Below are 21,348 nucleotides of genomic sequence, written 5' to 3' on the forward strand. Positions count from 1 at the left end.
AATTTTTGTATTTTTTGTAGAGACGGGGTTTCGCCATGTTGCCCAGGCTGGTCTCAAACTCCTGAGCTCAAGCGATCGGCCCCCCTTGGCCTTCCAAAGTGCTAGGAATACAGCCATGAGCCACCACGCCTAGCCCCAGAGCTTGTCTTTTTATCATCTTAACAGATGTCTTTCATAGAGCAGAAGTTCTGTGAGCTTTTCATCAATATATTTATGTTTTTTCCTTCTATGCATTGTGCTTTTGGTGTCATGTCTATGTTCCCTTCACCTAACTCCAAATCATGGTGATTTTCTTTCTACTGTGTTTTCTTCTTCTTCTTCTTTTTTTAAGACGGAGTCTCACTCTTTTGCCCAGGCTGGTGTGCAGTGGCATGATCTCAGCTCACTGCAACCTCTGCCTCCCAGGCTCAAACGATTTTCCTGCCTCAGTCTCCCCAGTAGTTGGGATTACAGGTGTGCACCACCACACCCGGCTAATTTTTGTATTTTTAGTAGAGTCGGGGTTTCACCATGTTGGCCAGGCTGGTCTCGAACTCCTGACCTCAGGTGATCCACCCGCCTTAGCCTCCCAAATTGCTGAGATTACAGGCGTGAGCCACTGTGCCCGGCCTTTTCTTTATTCTTTGTCTTTCTTCTTCTTCTTCTTCTTCTTCTTTTTTTTTTCTTTTTTAGACAGTGTCTTGCTTTGTTGCCAGGCTGGAGTGCAGTGGCGCAATCTTAGCTCACTGCAACCTCCGCCTCCCTGGTTCAAGCGATTCTCCTGCCTTAGCCTCCCGAGTAGCTGGGACTACAGGCGTGCACGACCACGCCCAGCTAATTTTTGTATTTTAAGTAGAGACGGGGCGTTTCACCATGTTGGCCAGGATGGTCTCCATCTCTTGACCTCGTGATCTGCCCACTTTGGCCTCCCAAAGTGCTGGGATTACAGGCATGAGCCACCGCACCTGGCTTTTTTTTTTTTTTTTTTTTTTTTTGAGACGGAGTCTCACTCTGTCGCCCAGGCTGGAGTGCAGCAGCACGATCTCAGCTTACTGCAACCTCTACCTCCCAGTTTCAAGTGATTCTCCTGTCTCAGCCTCCTGAGTAGCTGGGATTAGAGGCATGCACCATGACACTCTGCTAATTTCTATATTTTTAGTAGAGACAGGGTTTCACCATTTTGCCCAGGCTGGTCTCAAACTCCTGAACTCAAATGATCGGCTCACCACAGTCTCCCAAAGTGCTGGGATTACTGGTGTGAGTCACCATGCCCAGCCTCCTGTGTTCTCTTCTAAAAGCTTTATAATTTTACATTTAAATCAAAGATCAAATTTGAGTTAATTTTTGTATAAAGTATGAGGCTTAGGTATAGGTTTATTGTTTATTTCTGCCTATGGATGTGCAAATTTTCCAGCACCATTTGTTAAAAAGAAAATTCCCGTGTTTCTGGGGTCCCATGACCACCCCAGTTTTAGTGATTCACTAGAAGGAGTCACAAGAGTCAATATAGCAGGTTTTACTCACTGCTAAAGTTTATTAAGGAAAGGAAACAGAGCAAAAACAACAGGAAAAATGCATGCATTGGACAGAGTCCAGAGAGGTCAGGCATAGACTTCCCCATCTGAAGCCACACAGGATGTGCTTTCTCTCTTGCAGTGAACTACAGGACCATGTGAGGAATAACTCTGCCCAGAGAAATCTGTTCAAACCTCAGGGTCTGCGGCTTTTATGTGTAGAGGAACAGCTCTGTCATGGCAACCTGACAACAGAGACCACACAGACAAAGACTTGACCTGCAGTTTATCTGAATCTTGGCAGAACTCCTTGTGATCTTCTCGGTATACAAGAGGATAAGAGGTCCCTTTTGTTTTGATGTCATCCTTTTTGGTGTGTGAAACAAGGACCACAGGGAGCTGGCACCTTTGGCTACACTTCTTTTCACTCTCCAGGTAAGTAATAAACTGTCTGAATCTTAAAAGCACTCATGGTGTCTTTTTTATTGGCGAAGTCTGTCAGGCCTTAGCCTTTTCTCACACTTCACCAAATTACTTTTGCATCTTTGTCAAAAGTCAGTTGGACATATTTGTGTGGGTCAGTTCTTTCTAACAGCTTTACTGAAGTATGACTGGCATACAATAAACTGCACATATTTTAAGTGTACAATCTCACTTTGACCCTCAAAGGGTCTCACTTTGTTACCCAGGCTGGTGTGCAGTGGCACAAACATGGCTTACTGCAGCCTCGACCTGCTGGGCTTAAATGATCCTCCCACCTCAGCCTCCCAAGTAGCTGGGACTTACAGGCATTCACACCATGGCTGACTAATTTTTTTAAAAAAATTTAGTACAGACGAGGTCTTACTGTGTTGCCCAGGCTGGTCTCAAACTCCTGAACTCAAGCAATCCTCCCATGTTGGCCTCCCAAAGTGCTAGGATTACAGGCGTGAGCCAACTCGCCTGGCCTAGTTTGTGTTTTTTAAGAATTTATGTTTTGCCTGGGCACAGTGGCTCACGCCTGTAATCCCAGCACTTTGGGAGGCCAAGGCGGATGACTCAAGGAGTTCAAGATCAGCCTGGCCAACGTGGTGAAAACCTGTCTCTACTAAAAACACAAAAAATAGCCAGACGTGGTGGCACACACCTGTAGTCCCAGCTAACTTGGTGAGGTGGAAGAATCCTTTGAACCCCGGAGACGGAGGTCGCAGTGAGCCAAGATCACGCCATTTCACTCCAGCCTGGGCAACAGAGCGAGACCCTAACTCAAAAAAAAAAGAACCCCCCCCAAAAAAAGAATTTATACGTTTTGATTCATTGATTGATTGAATCATACATCAATTTTTTTCTGACTTCTTTCACTCAGCAGAATTATTTTCAGATTCACCTATGTTAGTTTTTTTTGTTGTTGCTGGTTTTTTTTTTTTTTTTTTGAGACAAGGTCTTGCTACTGCCCAGGCTGAAATGCAGTAGTACCATCTCGGCTCACTGCAACCTCTGCCTTTCTGGGCTCAAGTGATTCTCCTGCCTCAGCCTCCTGAGTAGCTGGGACTACAGGCGTGCACCACCACACCCAGCTAATTTTTGTATTTTTAGTAGAGACGGGGGTTTACCATGTTGGCCAGGATGGTCTCGATCTCTTGACCTCGTGATCTGCCCACCTCAGTCTTCCAAAGTGCTGGGATTACAGGCGTGAGCCACTGCGCCCGGCCACACCTATGTTATTATATATATCAATAGTCCTTTTCTTTTTTTGCTAAGTAGTATTTTGCTGTATGGCTATACTACAATTTGTTTATCCATTTACCTGTTGATGCACATTTGGGCTCTTTCCAGTTTGTAACTATTGCAAATAAAGCTTCTACGACCATTTGTATATAAAACTGAAGTGCAATGGTGCGATCCACAGGATGGAGTGCTGTGGTGTGATCTCAGCTCACTGCAATCTCCGCCTCCTGGGTTCAAGCGATTTTCCCACCTCAGCCTCCTGAGTAGCTGGGACTACAGGTGTGTGCCATCACACCCAACTAATGTTTGTATTTTTAGTAGAGATGGGTTTTGCCCATGTGGGTCAGGCTGGTCTTGAACTCCTGACCTCAAGCAATCCACTTGCCTCCGCCTCCCAAAGTGCTGGGATTACAGGTGTAAGCCACCACGCCCGAACTAAGTGGTATTTTAAAATTTCAATTTCAATTGTCAATTACTAATATATATAAATGAAATTTTAAAAAAACATTAACGATGTAGCCTGCAACCTTGCTAAACTCACTTTCAGTTCTAGAACTTTTTTTAGATTGTAACTGGTTTTCTGCATATGAGCAATTATCTCCAAGTAAAGAGAATACTTCTTCCTTTATCATTTGTGAGCTTTTATTGCATTTTGTTGCCTAATTTCTCTGTCCAGACCCTCCAGTACAATGTTTGCTATGGTCTGGATGCATCCCCCAAAATTCATGTGTTGGAAACTTGATCCCTAGTTGCAGCAGTGTTGGGAAGTGGGGCCTTTTGGGAGATGTTTAGGTTTTGAGGGCTCTGCCCTCTAAATGGATTAATGCCATTATAAAAAAAGGACTTGTGGGAGTGGGTTTGCTCTCTTCTACCACATGAGGACACAGCATTCCTCTCCTCCAGAGGATGCAGTGTTCGAGGCATCATCTTGGCAGCAGAGAGGTCAGGCTCTAACCTGCTGGTGACTTGATCTTGGACTTCACAGCCTTCAGAATTATCAGTAATTAATTTCTGTTCTTTGTAAATTACCCAGTCTCAGGTATTCTGTTATAACGGCACAAAACAGACTAAGGCAATGCTGAATATAAGAGGTGAGAACAAACATCCCTGACTTGTTACTGATTTTATAAGGAAGGCACCCAGTCTTTCACCATTAAGTTTGTTAGGTATAGGATTTTCATAGATGTGCTTTAATAGGTTGAGGATCTTTACTTCTACTCCTATATTGCTGAGAATTGTTATCAGCCATAGATATTGGTTTTGTCAAATGATTTTTCTGCATCTATTGAGATGAGCCCATGGCTTTTCTTTGTTAATTTATTAACATGGTCAATTATATTGATTGATTTTCAAATGTAAACCAACCTTGCATTCCTGATATAAACCACACTTACACATGATGTATTATTATTTTTTTAATTTTTAATTTTTGTGGGTACATAGTAGGTGTATGTATTTATGAGGTACATGAGATGTTTTGATATAGACATGCAATGTGAAATAAGCACACCATGAAGAATGGGGTATCCATCCCCTCAAGCATTTATCCACTGAGTTGCAAACAATTCAATTACACTCTTTAAGTTATTTTAAAATGTACAGTTATTATTGACTATAGTCACCCTGTTGTGCTATCAAATAGTAGGTCTTAGTTATTCTTTCTACTGTTTTTTTTGGACCCATTATATTTTTTATATTCTTATATTGCTAGATTCAGTTTGCTAATATTTTGTTTAGAGTTTTTTGTTTCTATGTTCATGAGGGGATATTGGTTTGTAGTTTTATCTGTCTTGCTTCAGTATCATGGTAATGCTGTCCTCATAGAATGAGTTAGGAAATATTCCTTCCTTTCAATTTCCTGGAAGAGTTTGGGTAAAATTGATGTTATTTCAAACCTTAAGTTTTTGGTAGCGATAACTAGTGTAAACATCCAGGTCTGGAGTTACTAAACTGGAGTTTACTAGTGAGAAGCTTTTTAACTACAAATTATATTTCTATGATAGGTTTAGGGGTATTCATTTTTGTGTGTTTGTATGTGTGTGTATGTGTCTCTATACATACAGATAGATAGGTAGATAGCTAGATAGAGATATAATCTCCTTTAATGAGCTTTAGTAGTTTATATCTTTCAAGCAATTAGCCCATCGCATCTAAGTCCTCAAATTTATTGCTATAAATGTGTTTATAATATTCCGTTATTAACCTTTTTAATATTTGTAGAATCTGTGTTAACAGTTTTTTTTTTTTTTTTTTGAGATGGAGTCTTGCACTGTCGCCCAGGCTGGAGTGCAGTGGCGCAATCTCAGCTCACTACAAGCTCCGCCTCCTGGGTTCATGCCATTCTCCTGCCTCAGCCACCCGAGTAGCTGGGACTACAGGCGCCCACCACCACACCCGGCTAATTTTTTGTATTTTTAGTAGAGACGGGGTTTCACCGTGTTGGCCAGGATGGTCTTGATCTCCTGACCTCGTGATCCGCCCACCTCGGCCTCCCAAAGTGCTGGGATTACAGGCATGAGCCACCGTGCCCAGCCCTGTGTTAATATTTTTATCTCATTTATGACATTGGTAATTTGTGTCTTCTCTTTGTCCTGATCCACATAGCCAGAGTTTTATCAATTTTGCTTATTATCCGAGAGAACCAGCTTTTGGTTTCATTAAATTTCTCTAATGATTTTCTGTTTTCTATTTTATTGATTTCTACTTCTTAGTTTTTGCTTAATTTGATCTACTTTTTCAATTTATTAATGTGGAAAAGATGTCAATGATCTGAAATCTTTTTTCTTTTCTTACATATGAATATAGTGCTATAAATTTTCCACTATATAGTGCTTTATGGTATCTCATATTTTGATATATTGTATTTCCATTTTCATTCAGTTAAATATGCCTTCCAATTCCACTTTTGATTTTTTCTTGAATTCATGTTTTACTTATAAGTATGCCATTTAGCTTCCACATAAATTTGAGTATTTTCCAGCTTTCTGTTTTTAGAATATTATTTAATTCCATTGACATCAGAATACATCCTTTGTATGACTTGAATACACGTTTTGCTTTATGTATTTTGAAGCTTTGTCAAGTACACAAACATTTAGGACAGTTATGTACTATTGATGAATTGACCCCTTTATTATTATCATCCTACTGTGATATTTGCTGCTTTGAAATCTACTTGTTTGTCACTATTATAGCCATCTGTCTTTCCTGCATCTGGTGTTAGCATTAATTAACTAGATCTATTAGTTTCTCATGGCTACTATAACAAATTACTGAAATGTTGGTGGCTTAAAAAACATTTATTCTCCCACGGTTCTGGAGGTGAGAAGTCTGAAATCAAGGTATAGGTAAGACCACACTTCCATCATAGAGTCTAAGGGAGAATATATTCTTTGCCTCTTCCAGCTTCTGCTGTCTGTCAGTATTCGCTGGCTTGTGGCTACAGCTCTATCTCTTTCTCTGCTCCGTGTTCATATTGCCTTCTCCTCTGTGTTAGTGTAGCTAAATTAGCTCTCTTTCTCTCCTATAAGGATACATGTGATTGCATTTAGGGCCTACCTGGACAAGCTCTTCGCAAAAGCCTTAAGTTAATCACATATTTTGCCACGTAAGGTAATATTTACAGGTTCTGGGGATTAGAACATAGACATATCTTTGGGGCCACCACTGAGTCCACTACACATGGTATATCTTTCTCCATCACTTTATTTTTCACTGGTTTGTGTATTTAAAGTGTGTTTGTTGTGAACAGCATACACTTAGGTCTTGCTTTTTTGCTTTTTTATTATCCAGTCTGATGGTCTTTTTCTTTTTTTTGAGACAGGGTCTTGTTCTGTCCCTCAGGTTGTAGTGCAGTGGCCTGATCATGGCCCACTGTAGCCTCAACCTCCTGGGTTCAAGCTACATACACACACACACACACACACACACACACACACACACATATATTATTGTAGTCTCCCTTTGAGTTATATTATATCATTTCACAAATAATATAAGAAGAGCCTTCCAATAGTATACCTACATTTCCTCTCTCCTGGCCTTTATGCTGTTGTTTGCATATATTTTACTTACACATAAATTATAAAGCCCACAATGCATTGTTACTATTTTTGCTTAGTCAATTATCTTTTAAAGATATTTATGAAATAAGAAAAATATCATATATATTTATTCATGAAGTTTCTGTTTCCAGTGTTCTTTATTGCTTTACTATAGATCCATATTTTCATCTGGGGTCATTTCTTCTGCTGCTCTTCTTCCTGGTCTTTCAGGCCAGGCATGGTGGTTCATGCCTGTAATCCCAGCACTTTGGGAGGCCCACGTGGGTGGATCACCTGAGGTCAGGAGTTCAAGACCAGCCTGGCCTACATGGTGAAACCCCGTCTCTACAAAAAAAAAAAAATTAGCTGGGCATGGTGGCAGTTGCCTGTAATCCCAGCTACTTGGGAGGCTGAGAAAGGGGAATTGCTTGAACCCAGGAAGCAAAGGTTGCAGCAAGCTGACATTGCACCATTGCATTCCAGCCTGGGCAACAAGAGTGAAACTCCGTCTAAAAAAAAAAAAAAAAAAAAAAAAAGGATGTCTTTCAGCATTTACTATAATTCAGGTCTGTTGGTGATGACTTTTTAAACCTTTTGTATGCTTAAAAAGTCTTTATTTTGGCCAGGCACAGTGGCTCACGCCTGTAATCCCAGCACTTTGGGAGGCCGAGGCGGGCAGATCACGAGGTCAGGAGATTGAGTCCATCCTGGCTAACGTGGTGAAACCCCGTCTCTACCAAAAATATAAAAAATTAGCCAGGCGTGGTGGTGGGCGCCTGTATCCCAGCTTCTCGGGAGGCTGAGGCAGGAGAATGGCGTGAACCTGGGAGGCGGAGCTTGCAGTGAGCCGAGATGGTGCCACTGCACTCCAGCCTGGGTGACAGAGCAAGACTCCGTCTCAAAAAAAAAAAAAGTCTTTATTTTGGGCCGGGCGCAGTGGCTCACGCCTGTAATCCCAACACTTTGTGAGGCCAAGGCGGGTGGATCACGAGGTCAGGAGTTCGAGACCAGCCTGGCCAATATGGTGAAACTCTGTCTCTACTAAAAATACAAAATTAGGCGGGTGTGGTGACATGCACCTGTAGAGCCAGCTACTCGCGAGGCTGAAGCAGAAGAATCACTTGAATCCGGGAGGCGGAGGTTGCAGTGAGCCTAGATCATGCCAGTGTACTCCAGCCTAGGCAACAGAGACTCCGTCTCAAAAAAAAAAAAAAGAAAAAGAAAGAAAGAAAAAAAGTCTTTATTTCACCCTTAAAAAAAATTTACATTGTGGCAAACTACACATAACACAAAATTTATCATCTTAATAATTTTTAAATGTATAGTTCAGTGGCATTAACCACATTCACATTGTTGTGCAGCCATCATTATCAGTTATCTCCAGAACTACTCTTATTTTGCAAAACTAGAATTCTATATCCATTAAACAGCAGCTCCCCATTATCCTCTACTCCTAGCCCTGACAACTAGCGTTCTATTTTCTTTCTTTCTTTTTTCTTTCTCTCTCTCTTTCTTTCTTTTGTTCTTTCTTTCTTTCTTTCTCTCTTTTTCTTTCTTTCTTTCTTTCTTTCTTTCTTTCTTTTCTTTCTTTTTTGACAGGGTCTCACTCTGTCACCCAGGCTGGAGTGTAGTGGCATGATATAGAGCTGCTGTGATATGTAGGTTTATAGCTTTCATCAAATTTTGAAAACATGGGCAAATATTTCTTCATATTTGTTTTGTTTCCCTTCCCTTTTCTCCTCTCCTCTGGGGATTACAATTATACATATATTAAGCTGCTTGAAGTTGTTCAATAGCTCACTGAATTTCTTTTCATTTTTTAATAATTATTTTATTATTCTCTCTTTCACTGGATAGTTTCTATTGACATGTTTTCAAGTTCATTTATCTTTCCTTCTGAAATGTCTGATCTATTGTTAATCCTATCAGTGTGTTTTATCTCAGATACTATAATTTTCATATCTAAGTTTCATTTTCATCTTTTTAATATATTACATGGTTCTACATAACTTTTTTACCACTTAAAATACAATTACAATAAATCTTTAAATATCCTGGTCTACTGATTCTAACATCTATGTTAGTTCCTGGTCCATTTTAATTAATTGATTTTTAAAATTACTTGAACATAGTTTTATCCTTTTCAGTCTTTCTTTTAAGATCCGTTAGGTTGGAGCACAGCAGTGTTTTTTTCTAGGGCTAATTATTTCCCACTACAAGGGAAGATCCTTCTGAATAATCTATCAATTTACCATTAATTATGAGGTTTTCCAGTCTGCCTATTTGGGACAGACAGTATTCCAGGTTCTGTGTATATGTTGGGTACTGTTCCTTTTTTTTTTTTTTTTTTTTTTTTTTTTTTAGATGGAGTCTTGCTCTGTCGCCCAGGCAAGAGTGCAGTGGTGTGATGTTGCCTCAGTGCAAGCTCCGCCTCCCGGGTTCACGCCATTCTCCTGCCTCAGCCTCCCGAGTAGCTGGGACTACAGGCACCCGCCACCATGCCCAGCTAATTTTTTGTATTTTTAGAAGAGATGGTGTTTCACCATGTTAGCCAGGATGGTCTCGATCTCCTGACCTCGTGATCTGCCCGCCTCGGGCTCCCAAAGTGCTGAGATTACAGGCATGAGCCAGGGCGCCGGGCGGGGTACTGTTCCTTTTAGTCCTCTTGTATAGTCCTTTCCTTGGCTTCTGGTAGTTCCCTCACATGTACACACCTATCAGTACTTGAAGGTGACCCACCAAAACTCTCTAGAGTTCTCCTTCTGTGTACTTCTCTCCTTTCTGGTATTCTTCCCTGCAGTCTAGCTGCTTTGAGCTCCCTGAACTCTCAGTCCTGTCTCTTCAACTCAGGGAGTCCTCCTGGCTCTACCTCACCTTCCCTGTGCCACAGCCAGGAAACTCTCTTCAGTCAGTAATCTGGGACAATCCTAGAGCTCACCTCACTTATTTCTCTTCTCTCAGGGAATCACTGCTCTTCTTGTCTGCTGTCCAGCGTGTTGGAAACCATTTCACATATTTGATCCAATATTCAGTAGTTTCAAATGTGAGGGTAAATTCAGTCTCTATTATTTCATACTGGCTAGAAGTGGAAGTACCAACTAATGGTTTCTAAATATAAATTTAAATGAATTAAAATTAAATAAAAATTAAAATTCAGTTCATCAGTTGTACTAGCTGTATTTCAAGCACTCAAATGCTGCATGTAGCTATTGTATTGGACAGCACAGTCTTATCTGTGCTGGGTAAAAAGTTATCTTTTTACCCTTTAAGCTGCTTAGTTAACAACTATAAACCTAGTTAATAATTATTTATATTAAATTGTCTTTGACCAAATAGCTCATGTGATTTCTTTCTTCTGATTAGAACCTGCTTGATACATTTATTCAGGTAGTTCCATTATCAAGGAAGTATGGTGACAGGCCTTAGAATCTTAATGACATGGGTTCAGTTGTCACTTACTAGCGGTACAAGCAAATTACTTCATCTAGCTAATTCTCAGAATATTGCCAGGAAAAATGAGGAGAATGTTACCAGGAAAAATGAGGATAATATTACCTGCTTCCCGGAGTTTGTTGTGAGGATATATGAAAATATCTGACACATAGTAGATGCTCAATATGTAGTATTTCCTTTTATTAATTTCTTCATCATCATCCTCCGAGCACTTAGATCTATCCAACTCAGAAACAGCTTCCAAGAGTATTTCTTCCCATCTTCCTGTCAAAACCACAATGTGCTTTGTCCCTTTTCCTTGGGACTGTTTTTCCGCAAAGGTTTATCTTGAAAATCAATCATGGGTACTGCAGCACACTGTCTGGAGAAGAGGACTTTGGATGCATGACTCTCCCGCTCCCAAAAACAGCCCCACAACCTGCCGCCCTGCACCACCTTGGCCCAGCTCAGGTGACATGTATACCTGCCAGAGCGCAATGACGGGTGTTTGGCTCTTGTTTCTGCTTTGAGTTCTTTTCAAGGGACCAGGACTCTAGCTGCATAGTTGTGCAGGGAACTACACACCAAAAGCAAGTGAACAAGTCTGAATAGTAAGAGTTACGTGGATCGATTGTTTACCAGAGCCAGGCACCACCAAAAGAAATGTGCACACTTTATCCCATGTAATCCTCCCTCTGGGCCTAAAAGAGCAGCTGGTGTGACTGCAGGCACCCACCTCACGTCATGGAGAGCTGAGTGTATGCCGATGGGGGCTCTTGAGACCCCAGGTGTGCCTGGGAGGAGAGGAGGAAGATGAAGGCCCGTGCTACCCCACCTCCTGGAAAGGCTGCCACTCTGCACATGCACAGCCACCAGAAGACCCCAACGACGGGGCCCTCAGGTTGCAGCAGAACCTGGTCCTCATGAAGGAGGTGCTAAGGGCCACCATCATGGACGTCACCATGGTCCTGCCCAGCGAGCTGGAGAAGAGGAGCGTGCTCAATGGGAGCCATGCAATGATGGACCTACTAGTTGAACTTTGCCTTCAGAACCACCTGAATCCATCCCACCATGCCCTTGAAATTTGGTCTTCAGAAACCCAACAACCTTTGAGTTTTAAGCCAAATACTTTGATTGGGACCCTGAATGTGCATACTGTGTTTCTGAAAGAAAAATTTCCTGAAGAAAAAATTAAGCCTGTTCCCCCTAAGGTGCCTGAGAAATCTGTGTGTTTGGTCGTGAATTACTTGCAGACACAAAAAGCTGTTGTGCATGTGAGCCCTGAGGTTCCTCTCCAGAATATTCTCCCAGCCATTTGTGCAAAGTGTGAGGTCAGCCCAGAGCACATGGTTCTCCTCAGGGACAACATTGCCAGGGAGGAGCTGGAGTTGTCCAAGTCCCTGAATGAGCTTGGGATAAAGGAGCTCTACTCGTGAGACAACAGAAGAGAAACCTTTAGAAAATCATCGCTTGGCAATGATGAGACAGATAAAGAGAAGAAAAAATTTCTGGGATTTTTCAAAGTTAATAAAAGAAGCAATAGTAAGGCTGAGCAGCTCGTGCTGTCGGGTGCAGACAGCGATGAGGGCACCTCCCGGCTGCCCCCGGGAAGGGGTTTGAATGGCTGTTTAACAACACCCAACTCTCCATCCATGCACTGACCTTCCATTACACTGGGTCCATCCCTCTTGCTGGGCAGCATCTCAGGGGCGTCTGTGAAGTCAGAGATGAAGAAACGCTGAGCCCCTCCTCCTCCAGGTTCAGGGCCACCTGTGAAAGACAAGGCATTGGAAAGGGCTGGACATAGTGCCTCATGCCTGTAATCCCAGCACTTTGGGAGGCTGAGGCAGGAGGATCACCTGAGATCAGGAGTTCAAGACCAACCATGGCTAACATGGTGAAAACTCGTCTCTACTAAAAATACAAAATTAGCCAGGCATGGTGGTGCAGGCCTGTAGTCCCAGCCACTCGGGAGGCTGAGGCAGGAGAATCACTTGAACCTAAGAGGCAGAGGCTGCAGTGAGCCGAGATTGTGCCACTGCACTCCAGCCTGGGCAACAAGAGCAAGACTCCGTCTCAAAAAAAAAATATATATATATACACATATATATACACATATATATATACACATATACACACATATATATACACATATATATACACACATATATATACACACACGTAGTGTGTATATATATACGTATATATGTGTGTATATATGTATATGTGTGTATATATACGTATATATGTGTGTGTATATATGTATATATGTACGTATATATATATATTTTCTAATGTGACTGACTTATTTTGAGTACTTCATGATATGATAGCTGCATTTTCATAAAAAGAAATTTAGGCACAAATGGTACCTTTTTCTTGTATGGGTCTATGATAAGATTATGCAAATGGAAAACACGAAGCTGTTTCTTCTGATTAAAAAAAAGCAATCATGGCAGAACAAAGCTAGAGGACTAATACTTCCTGATTTCAAAACTTACTACATAGCTACAGTAAAAACTGTGGTACTGCAAAAGACAGACATATTGACCAATGGAATAGAATAGAGAGCCCAGAAAGAAACTGTCACATATATGGTCAAATGATTTTTGACAAGGGTGCCAAGAACTATTCAATGGGGAGAGGACAGTCTTTTCAACGAATGATGCTAAGAAAACTGTATATCCATCTACACATTAAAAGAATGAAGTTGGACCCTTACCTAACACCATATACAAAGATTAACTAAATATGAATTAAATACATAAATAGAAGATCTAAAACTATAAAATTCTTAAAAGAAAACAGAGCAAAAGCTTCATGACATTGGATTTGGCAATGATTTATTGGATATGACACCAAAGGAACAGGCAACAAAAAAAAATGAACACATTGGACTTCATGAATATTTTAAACATTTTGTACATTGAAAGATAGTATCAGCTAGGTACAGTGGCATGTGTCTCTGATACCACCTACTTGGGACTGAAGCAAGAGGATCAGTCCAGGAGTTTGAGGCCAGCCTGGGCAACATAAGGCAACCCTGTCTCTAAAATGTAATAATAATAAAAGAAATAGTATCAGGCTGGATGTGGTGGCTCATGCCTGTCATCCTAGCACTTTGGGAGGCTGAGGCAGAAGGATCACTTGAGCTCAGGAGTTGTTTGTTTGTTTGTTTTGAGACAGAGTCTCGCTCTGTTGCCCAGGCTGGAGCGCAGTGGCGTGATCTCAGCTCACTGCAAGCTCTGCCTCCCGGGTTCATGCAATTCTCCTGCCTCAGCCTCCCGAGTAGCTGGGACCACAGGCACCTGCCACCATGCCCGGCTACATTTTTTGTATTTTTAGTAGAGACGGGGTTTTACCATGTTAGCCAGGATGGTCTCGATCTCCTGACCTCGTGATCCGCCTGCCTCAGCCTCCCAAAGTGCTGAGATTACAGGCATGAGCCACTGTACCCCACTGAGCTCAGGAGTTTGAGACCAGCCTGGGCAACATAGTGAGACCTCATCGCTACAAAAAAAAATTAAAAATTAACTGGGTGTGTTGCTTCACCCATGTAGCCCCAGGTACTCGGGAGGCTGAGGTGGGAGGATCACTTGAGCCTGGGAGGCTAAGGCTGCTGTGAACCATGATCATGCCACTGCACTCTCACCTGGGCAACAAAGTGAGACCCTGTCTCAAAAAAAGAAGAGGAAGAAGAAGAAGGAGAAGAAGAGGAAGAAGAAGAAGGAGAAGAGGAGGAAGAAGAAGAAGGAGAAGAAGAAGAAGAGGAAGAAGAAGAAGAAGAAGAGGAAGAAGAAGAAGAAGAAGAATAAAGGAAGAAGAAGAAGTAGAAGAAGGAGAAGAGGAGGAAGAAGAAGAAGGAGAAGAAGAAGAAGAGGAAGAAGAAGAAGAAGAGGAAGAAGAAGAAGAATAAAGGAAGAAGAAGAGGAAGAGGAGGAGGAGGAAGAGGAAGAGGAAGAAGAAGACGAAGAAGAAGAGGAGGAGGAAGAAGAAGAAGAATAGGAGGAAGAAGAAGGGAGAAGAAAAGAAAAGAAGAGAAGAAGAGGAAGAAGAAGAAGGAGGAGGAGAAGGAGGAAGAAGAAGAAGAAAGAGTATCAGCAAAGTAAAAAGCTAACCTACAGAATGGGAGAAAATATTTGCAAATCATATATCTGATAAGAGATTCATATCCAGAATACATGTGGAGAACTCCTAAAACTCAAGCACAACAACAACAAAACGAACAAGCCAATTCAAAAATGGGCGAAGGACTTGAATAGACATTTCTCCAAAGATATACAAATGGCCAAAAAGCACAAGGAAAGATGCTCAACATTACTAATCATTAGAGAAATACAAGTCAAAAACACAATGAGATACCACTTCACATCCATTAGGATGGCTACTATAAAAAAAAAAAAAACAGAAAATACAAGTGTTTGTGAGGTTGTGGAGAAATTTGAACCCCTGTGCACTGTTGGTGGGAATGTAAAATGATACAGCTGCTATGGAACACAGTATGACGGTTCCTCAAAAAATTAAAAATAGAAATACTATATGAGGCCAGGCATGGTGGCTCACGCCTGTAATCACAACACTTTGGGAGGCCGAGGTGGGTGGATCACCTGAGGTCAGGGATTTGAGACTATCCTGGCCAACATGGTGAAACCCTGTCTCTACTAAAAATACAAAAGTTAGCTGGGCGTGGTGGCATGCACCTGTAGTCCCAGCTACTCAGGAGGCCGAGGCAGGAGAATAGCTTGATCCCGGGAAGTGGAGGTTGCAGTGAGCTGAGATCATGCCACTGCACTCCAACCTGGGCAACAGAGCAAGACTCCATCTCAAAAACAAAAGGGAAGAAGGAGGAAGGAGGAGGAAGGAGGAGGGGGAGAAGGGGGAGAATGGAAGAAGGAGAAGGAGGAAAAGGAGAAGGAGAAGGAGAAGAAAGAAGGAGAAGGAGAAGAGGAAGAAGAAGAAGAGGAAGAGGAAGAAGAAGACATAATACTATATGATCCGAAGAAGAAGAAGAAATAATACTATATGATCCAGCACTTCCACTTCTGGGTATATACTCAAAAGAACTGAAAGCAATGCAGGCTGGGTGTGGTGGCTCACACCTGTAATCCTAGCATGTTGGGAGGCTGAGGAGGGTGGATCGCTTGAGCCCCGGGCTTCAAGACCAGCCTGGGCAACATAGTGGGACCCCATCTCTACAAAAAGAAATACAAAAATTAGTGGGGCATGGTGGCACGTGCCTGTAGTCCCAGCTACTTAGGAGGCTGAGGTGGGAGGGTCGCTTGAGCCTGGGAAGTTGAGGCTGCAGTGAGCTGCGATCATGCCACTGCATTCCAGCCTGTGTGACAGAGGAGGACCTTGTCTCAAAACAGAAAAAAGAAAGCAATTCAATTATTTTCTCTAAGAGTCTCAAAAAGAGATTTGTATGCCCGTGTTCATAGCATCATTATTCATAATAGCTAAAATATGGAAGCAACCCAAGATGAATGGATAGCAAAATGTGGTATATACATACAATCGAATATTATTAAGCTTTAAAAAGAAGGAAATTCTGATATATGCTACAACATGGATTAACCTTGAGGATATTATGCTAAGTGAAATAAACCGGTCACAAAAAGACTATATGATTCCACTTGTATAAGATGCATAGAGTAGTCAAAATAATAGATAGAGAAAGTAGAATTGTGGTTCCCATGGGCCAGAGGAAAGGGGCAATGGGGAGTTAATGTTTAATGGTTTAAATGTTGCAGATACCAGGATAAATTCACTTTTGTCAAACCCAAACGAATTGGAGCCAGGAAAGCAGGAAGGAGGAGAGTCCATGCCTGCATGTATAAGATAAAGACTGTGTCTCAAGGACCTTCTAAAATAACCCCACAAGATATTCCTTTTATAGGACTGCAGCAATTCAGATAAGATGGTCTGGAAAGAACACTTGGCTAGCACAGCATCTCCATCAATGAACTGATGCCAACTCTGATTTTGAACCTCCTGAACCAATGAACTTCGTTTCCAACAGCTTATGTGAAATTATTTTCGCCAATAAAAGCTTCCCCTTCCTCTTCCTTTTTTTTTTTTTTTTTTTTTTTTTTTTTTTTTTTTTTGAGACGGAGTCTCACTCTGTCGCCCAGGCTGGAGTGCAGTGGCGCGATCTCGGCTCACTGCAAGCTCCGCCTCCCGGGTTCACACCGTTTTCCTGCCTCAGCCTCCCGAGCAGCTGGGACTACAGGCGCCCGCCACCGCGCCCGGCTAATTTTTTTGTATTTTAGTAGAGACGGGGTTTCACCGTGGTCTCAATCTCCTGATCTCATGATCCGCCCGCCTCGGCCTCCCAAAGTGCTGGGATTACAGGCGTGAGCCACTGTGCCCGCCCTTTTTTTTTTTTTGAGATGGAGTCTGGCTCTGTCGCCCAGGCTGGAATGCAGTGACGTGATCTCCGCTCACTGCAAGCTCCGCCTCCCAGGTTCATGCCATTCTCCTGCCTCAGCCTCCCGAGTAGCTGGGACTACAGGCGCCCGCCACCACACCCAGCTATTTTTTTTTTTTTGTATTTTTAGTAGAGACGGAGTTTCACCGTGTTAGTCAGGATGGTCTCCATTTCCTGACCTCGTGATCCGTCTGCCTCGGCCTCCCAAAGTGCTGGGATTACAGGCCTGAGCCACCGTGCCTGGCCCCCCTTCCCCTCCCTTCTTCAGATGCATCTGTGGCTTGCCATAGCTGTGCACCCCAGATTATAATCCTCTCTGCTTACTACTAAATAAATGCCTCAAATTAGGAGATTTTTTTTCCTGGTGTCTTTCTTTTATTTTTTATTTATTTTTATTTTTTGAGACGGAGTTTTGCTCTTGTTGCCCAGGCTGGAGTGCAATGGCACGATCTCAGCTCTTCAACCTCCACCTCCCGGGTTCAAGCGATTCTCCTGCCTCAGCCTCCCGAGTAGCTGGAACTACAGGCGCCCACCACCATGCCCAGCTAATTTTTTTTTGTATTTTAGTAGAGACGGGGTTTCATCATGTTGGCCAGGATGGTCTCAATCTCCTGACCTCGTGATCAGCCTGCCTCGGCCTTCCAAACTGCTGGGATTACAGGCGTGAGCCACCACGCCTGGCCTCCTGGTATCTTTCTTTAAGGTTGATAATGGGTGGTCAGATGCGGTGGCTCACGCCTGTAATCCCTGCACTTTGGGAGGCCGAGGCAGTTGAATCACCTGATGTCAGGAATTCGAGACCAGCCTGGCCAGCATGGTGAAACCCCGTCTCTATTAAAAATACAAAAATTAGCTAGGCATGGTGGCGGGCACTTGTAATCCCAGCTACTCAGGAAGCTGAAGCAGGAGAACCGCTTGAACCCCAGAAGCGGAGGTTGTGGTGAGCAGAGATCATGCCACTGCACTCCAACCTGGGCAACGAGAGTGAAACTCTGTCTCAGTAAATAAATAAGTAAATAAATAAAGTTGATAATGGATATAAAATTCCAGTTTTACAAGATGAAAAGAATTCTAGAGATGGAGGGTGGTGATGGTTGCACTTTATGAATGTAGCGAATACCACTGAACTACACACTTAAAATAGTTAAGATGGTACATTTTGTTATATGTATTTTACTACAATTTTTAAAAATGGAAAAAAGTAATTATAGTTCATTGTTCACAAATTATGATGGCTTAGAATGTTCCCTTTCCCAGAAAACCAGAGGAAGTAATATATTTTAGGTACCATGGTGGGGTCAATAAAGGAGATATTAGTGGTGGAGGCAAACTTCTGATTGTCCCAGCATAGCTGACAGTGACTTCTTCATGGAACCAAGCTGAAGGATGTTAAAACTGACTTTTTTTTGGTGCCATGAGACCATTATCAGCTCTAACACCTGAGATGGCCAACTTTTTATTATCTGAGTATAAATTATCCTCGTCATCATTTAAATGCCCCCTGCATCATATATGCCACCTGCAACAACAGATATGTCTGTGTACACAGTCAGGCACATATTTTTATCAATGGTTCTCAACTAGAGGCAATTTTGCCTTCTAGAGGACATTTGGCAATATCTGGAGACAACTTCAGTTGTCACAATTTGGGGAGGGGGTTGTCGCATGTCGTGGGTGGAGGCCAGGGATGCTACCGCTAAACATCACTATAAGGCATAGGACAGCTTCACACAACAGAGAGTTATCAGGCCTTAAATGTCCGTAGTGCTGAGGTTGAGAATCACTGGCCTAACCTGAGCTCAAAAGGAAATGTAAATCTGCTCTGCAGCCCCAGAACATAATACCATGCTTTCCAGGGCTCAATACTATTGACTTTTGGATTTCACATGCTATTGCTTCCACTTTTTTTGGATGGAAACTTGAAGGTTGACTATGTGGTACAAATATACTTAAATGTAACCCAGAGCAGCAGAGTTTTGTTTTTTTTTTAAGGTTTCCACTTTGTTTTCTGCTAACTTGATAAATCAATGATTTTACACAAAATATTTTACATTGATGCTTTTTGAACTGCATTTTGCAGAATGCAGTTGCAATGGACTGAATGTTCATGTCCTCTAAAAATTCATATGTTGACATTCTAACTCCCAGGATGATGGTATTAGGAGGTGAAACTTTGGGAGGTGATTAGATCATGCAGGCAGAGTCCTCTTGAATGGAATTGGTGCCCTCATAAAAGAGGCCTCAGGGAGCTAGCTCACTCCTTCTACCATGTGAGGACACAGTGACAAGTTGCCATCTGTGAACCAGGAAGCAAGCCCTCACCAGACGCCAATCTGCTATTGCCTTGGTCGTGGACTTGCCAGCTTCCAGAACTGTGAAATATAAAATTCTGTTGTTTATAGGCCACCTAGTTGCAAGTATTTTGTTACAGCCACCCTGACACACTGACAGAGGTATTTCATGGGTCTCATTAGAAAATGGATGAAAAAAGAGCTAAGTCAAAGTTTTTACCCCCACGCTATCTTAGTCAGAATTGCTCTGTTTTCATATTTTACGTGTGGCTATTCTCTGTAAAATTTGTTTGAAAAGAAGTTCAACTGCTAAGAAGAAAAAACATATTTGAACAGCCCTGCTTTATATAATAGGTAAGTGATTGAACATGTGGATATATTTCTCTGTGCACTGGGAACACATAGGGAAATCATTTGAAAGAATATTGCTGCATTCTTTGTAAAATCAATACCTGTGGATTTTCATGAGTCTGAAATAATTAAGAGTGTGTAGGATGAACAGCCTTTAAGGGTAGTGTTGGGGAGCGGGTGGGGCGGATCTGGGGAAGGACATTGTATTGTTTCGCTGACTGTTTTATGTCTTAGCAACAAGACGTAACTTAGTACAGCATCAGAGTCCCTCAGGATTACAAATTACTTGAGGGCAGAAACTCTTTTCTGTAGCTCCTTCAGCTCCCTGTCATGATTCTTTAAATATTTCATGTGCAAATGAGTCAATAAATGGTAGGAAGGCAGATAGAGCAGGAAAATTCTTTTCCTTCCTATTAACTCTTGTCCCCTACTCTTTAAACTCACTGGGCTCGGCTCTAGACAATCAGGTCAAGTTTATCTTTGGCACCCTTTGCTTTAGCAGGCATTCCTTTTTCCCAAGTGCCCAGTGTATCCTCTTACCCAGGGTTATTTCACTCTCAAATCCCAGAAAGGGCTGTCTTCCCATATAGTATCTCATGCCTCAGACCTTTCCTAATCCTCTAGGAGAGGCTCTAGGACCTCTAGGCTTCCTTGTTATGAGTTCTACTTCTTGCTCTCTATAACAATTTTACAGAGTTAGCATCAGGCCACTTAGAGGATGAAGATTACAGAGAAGAGAGCCTTCAAACTCTTGTCTCTGCATGCAACTGGAATAGAACACTGCCCACCATCGCTCATTGTATCTAAGCACTTAACCCCACCCATGTTGAACAACACTTACCTACCTCCCGAGACCTTTTTTCCTCGAAGGACAGTTTTGTGTGATCCCAGGGTCATTTATTTTTAAGGGCAGGTAAGTTACAAAAACATAGGGCATCCTTTTCTTGGGTTATCATATCTCCCACTCCTCATGGCTCAAAGTTACTGTCCTTCAAATCGATATATTGAAAAAAGCATGAGCCACTGCCAGAGCAGTCATTTCTCTCCCAGTGTGTGGTTATCCTGGCCTACTTTGGCTCACAGGAGTGAAGGAAACAAGCTGCTTGTTTAAATTATGGAGAATCAGGCCGGGCATGGTGGCTCACACCTGTAATCTCAGCACTTTGGGAAGCCGAGGCAGGTGGATCACGTGACGCCAGGAGATTGAGACCAGACTGGCCAATGGGGTAAAACCCTGTCTCTACTAAAAATACAAAAATTAGTTGGGTGGTAGCACATGCCTGTAATCCCAGCTACTTGGGAGACTAAGGTAGGAGAATCACTTGAACCCAGGAGGTGGAGGTTGCAGTGAGCCGAGATCGTGCCATTGCACTCCAGCCTGGGCAACAAGACCAAAACTGCGTCTCAAAAAAAAAAAAATATGGAGAATCAGTACTAAGGAGTTACTCCTTTAGTTTTTCAAACAAATGGTCATCATGTGCCTGCTATATACTATACCTATTTACCCACTGTGGTAGATTCTGATATAATTAACTTCTTAATGTATCATTTTGTTTTCTGTTTACTCCTTCAGCAAAATTCTTTAGGGAAACTTATGTAACTGG

The 21,348-nt window shown here is 42.2% G+C and overlaps 1 protein-coding gene across 1 annotated transcript; it reads left to right on the forward strand.

Moving 5' to 3' along the window:
- Positions 1-11,591: 11,591 nt before the first annotated feature.
- On the forward strand, positions 11,592-12,254 carry LOC100967405 (protein cordon-bleu-like). The gene has a single exon (XM_063601567.1). The coding sequence runs from the start codon at positions 11,599-11,601 to the stop codon at positions 12,109-12,111; it is 513 nt and encodes a 170-aa protein (XP_063457637.1). The 5' UTR covers positions 11,592-11,598; the 3' UTR covers positions 12,112-12,254.
- Positions 12,255-21,348: the final 9,094 nt, after the last annotated feature.

Source organism: Pan paniscus, chromosome X (genome assembly GCF_029289425.2).
Source record: "Pan paniscus chromosome X, NHGRI_mPanPan1-v2.0_pri, whole genome shotgun sequence".
NCBI classification, from domain to species: domain Eukaryota; kingdom Metazoa; phylum Chordata; class Mammalia; order Primates; family Hominidae; genus Pan; species Pan paniscus.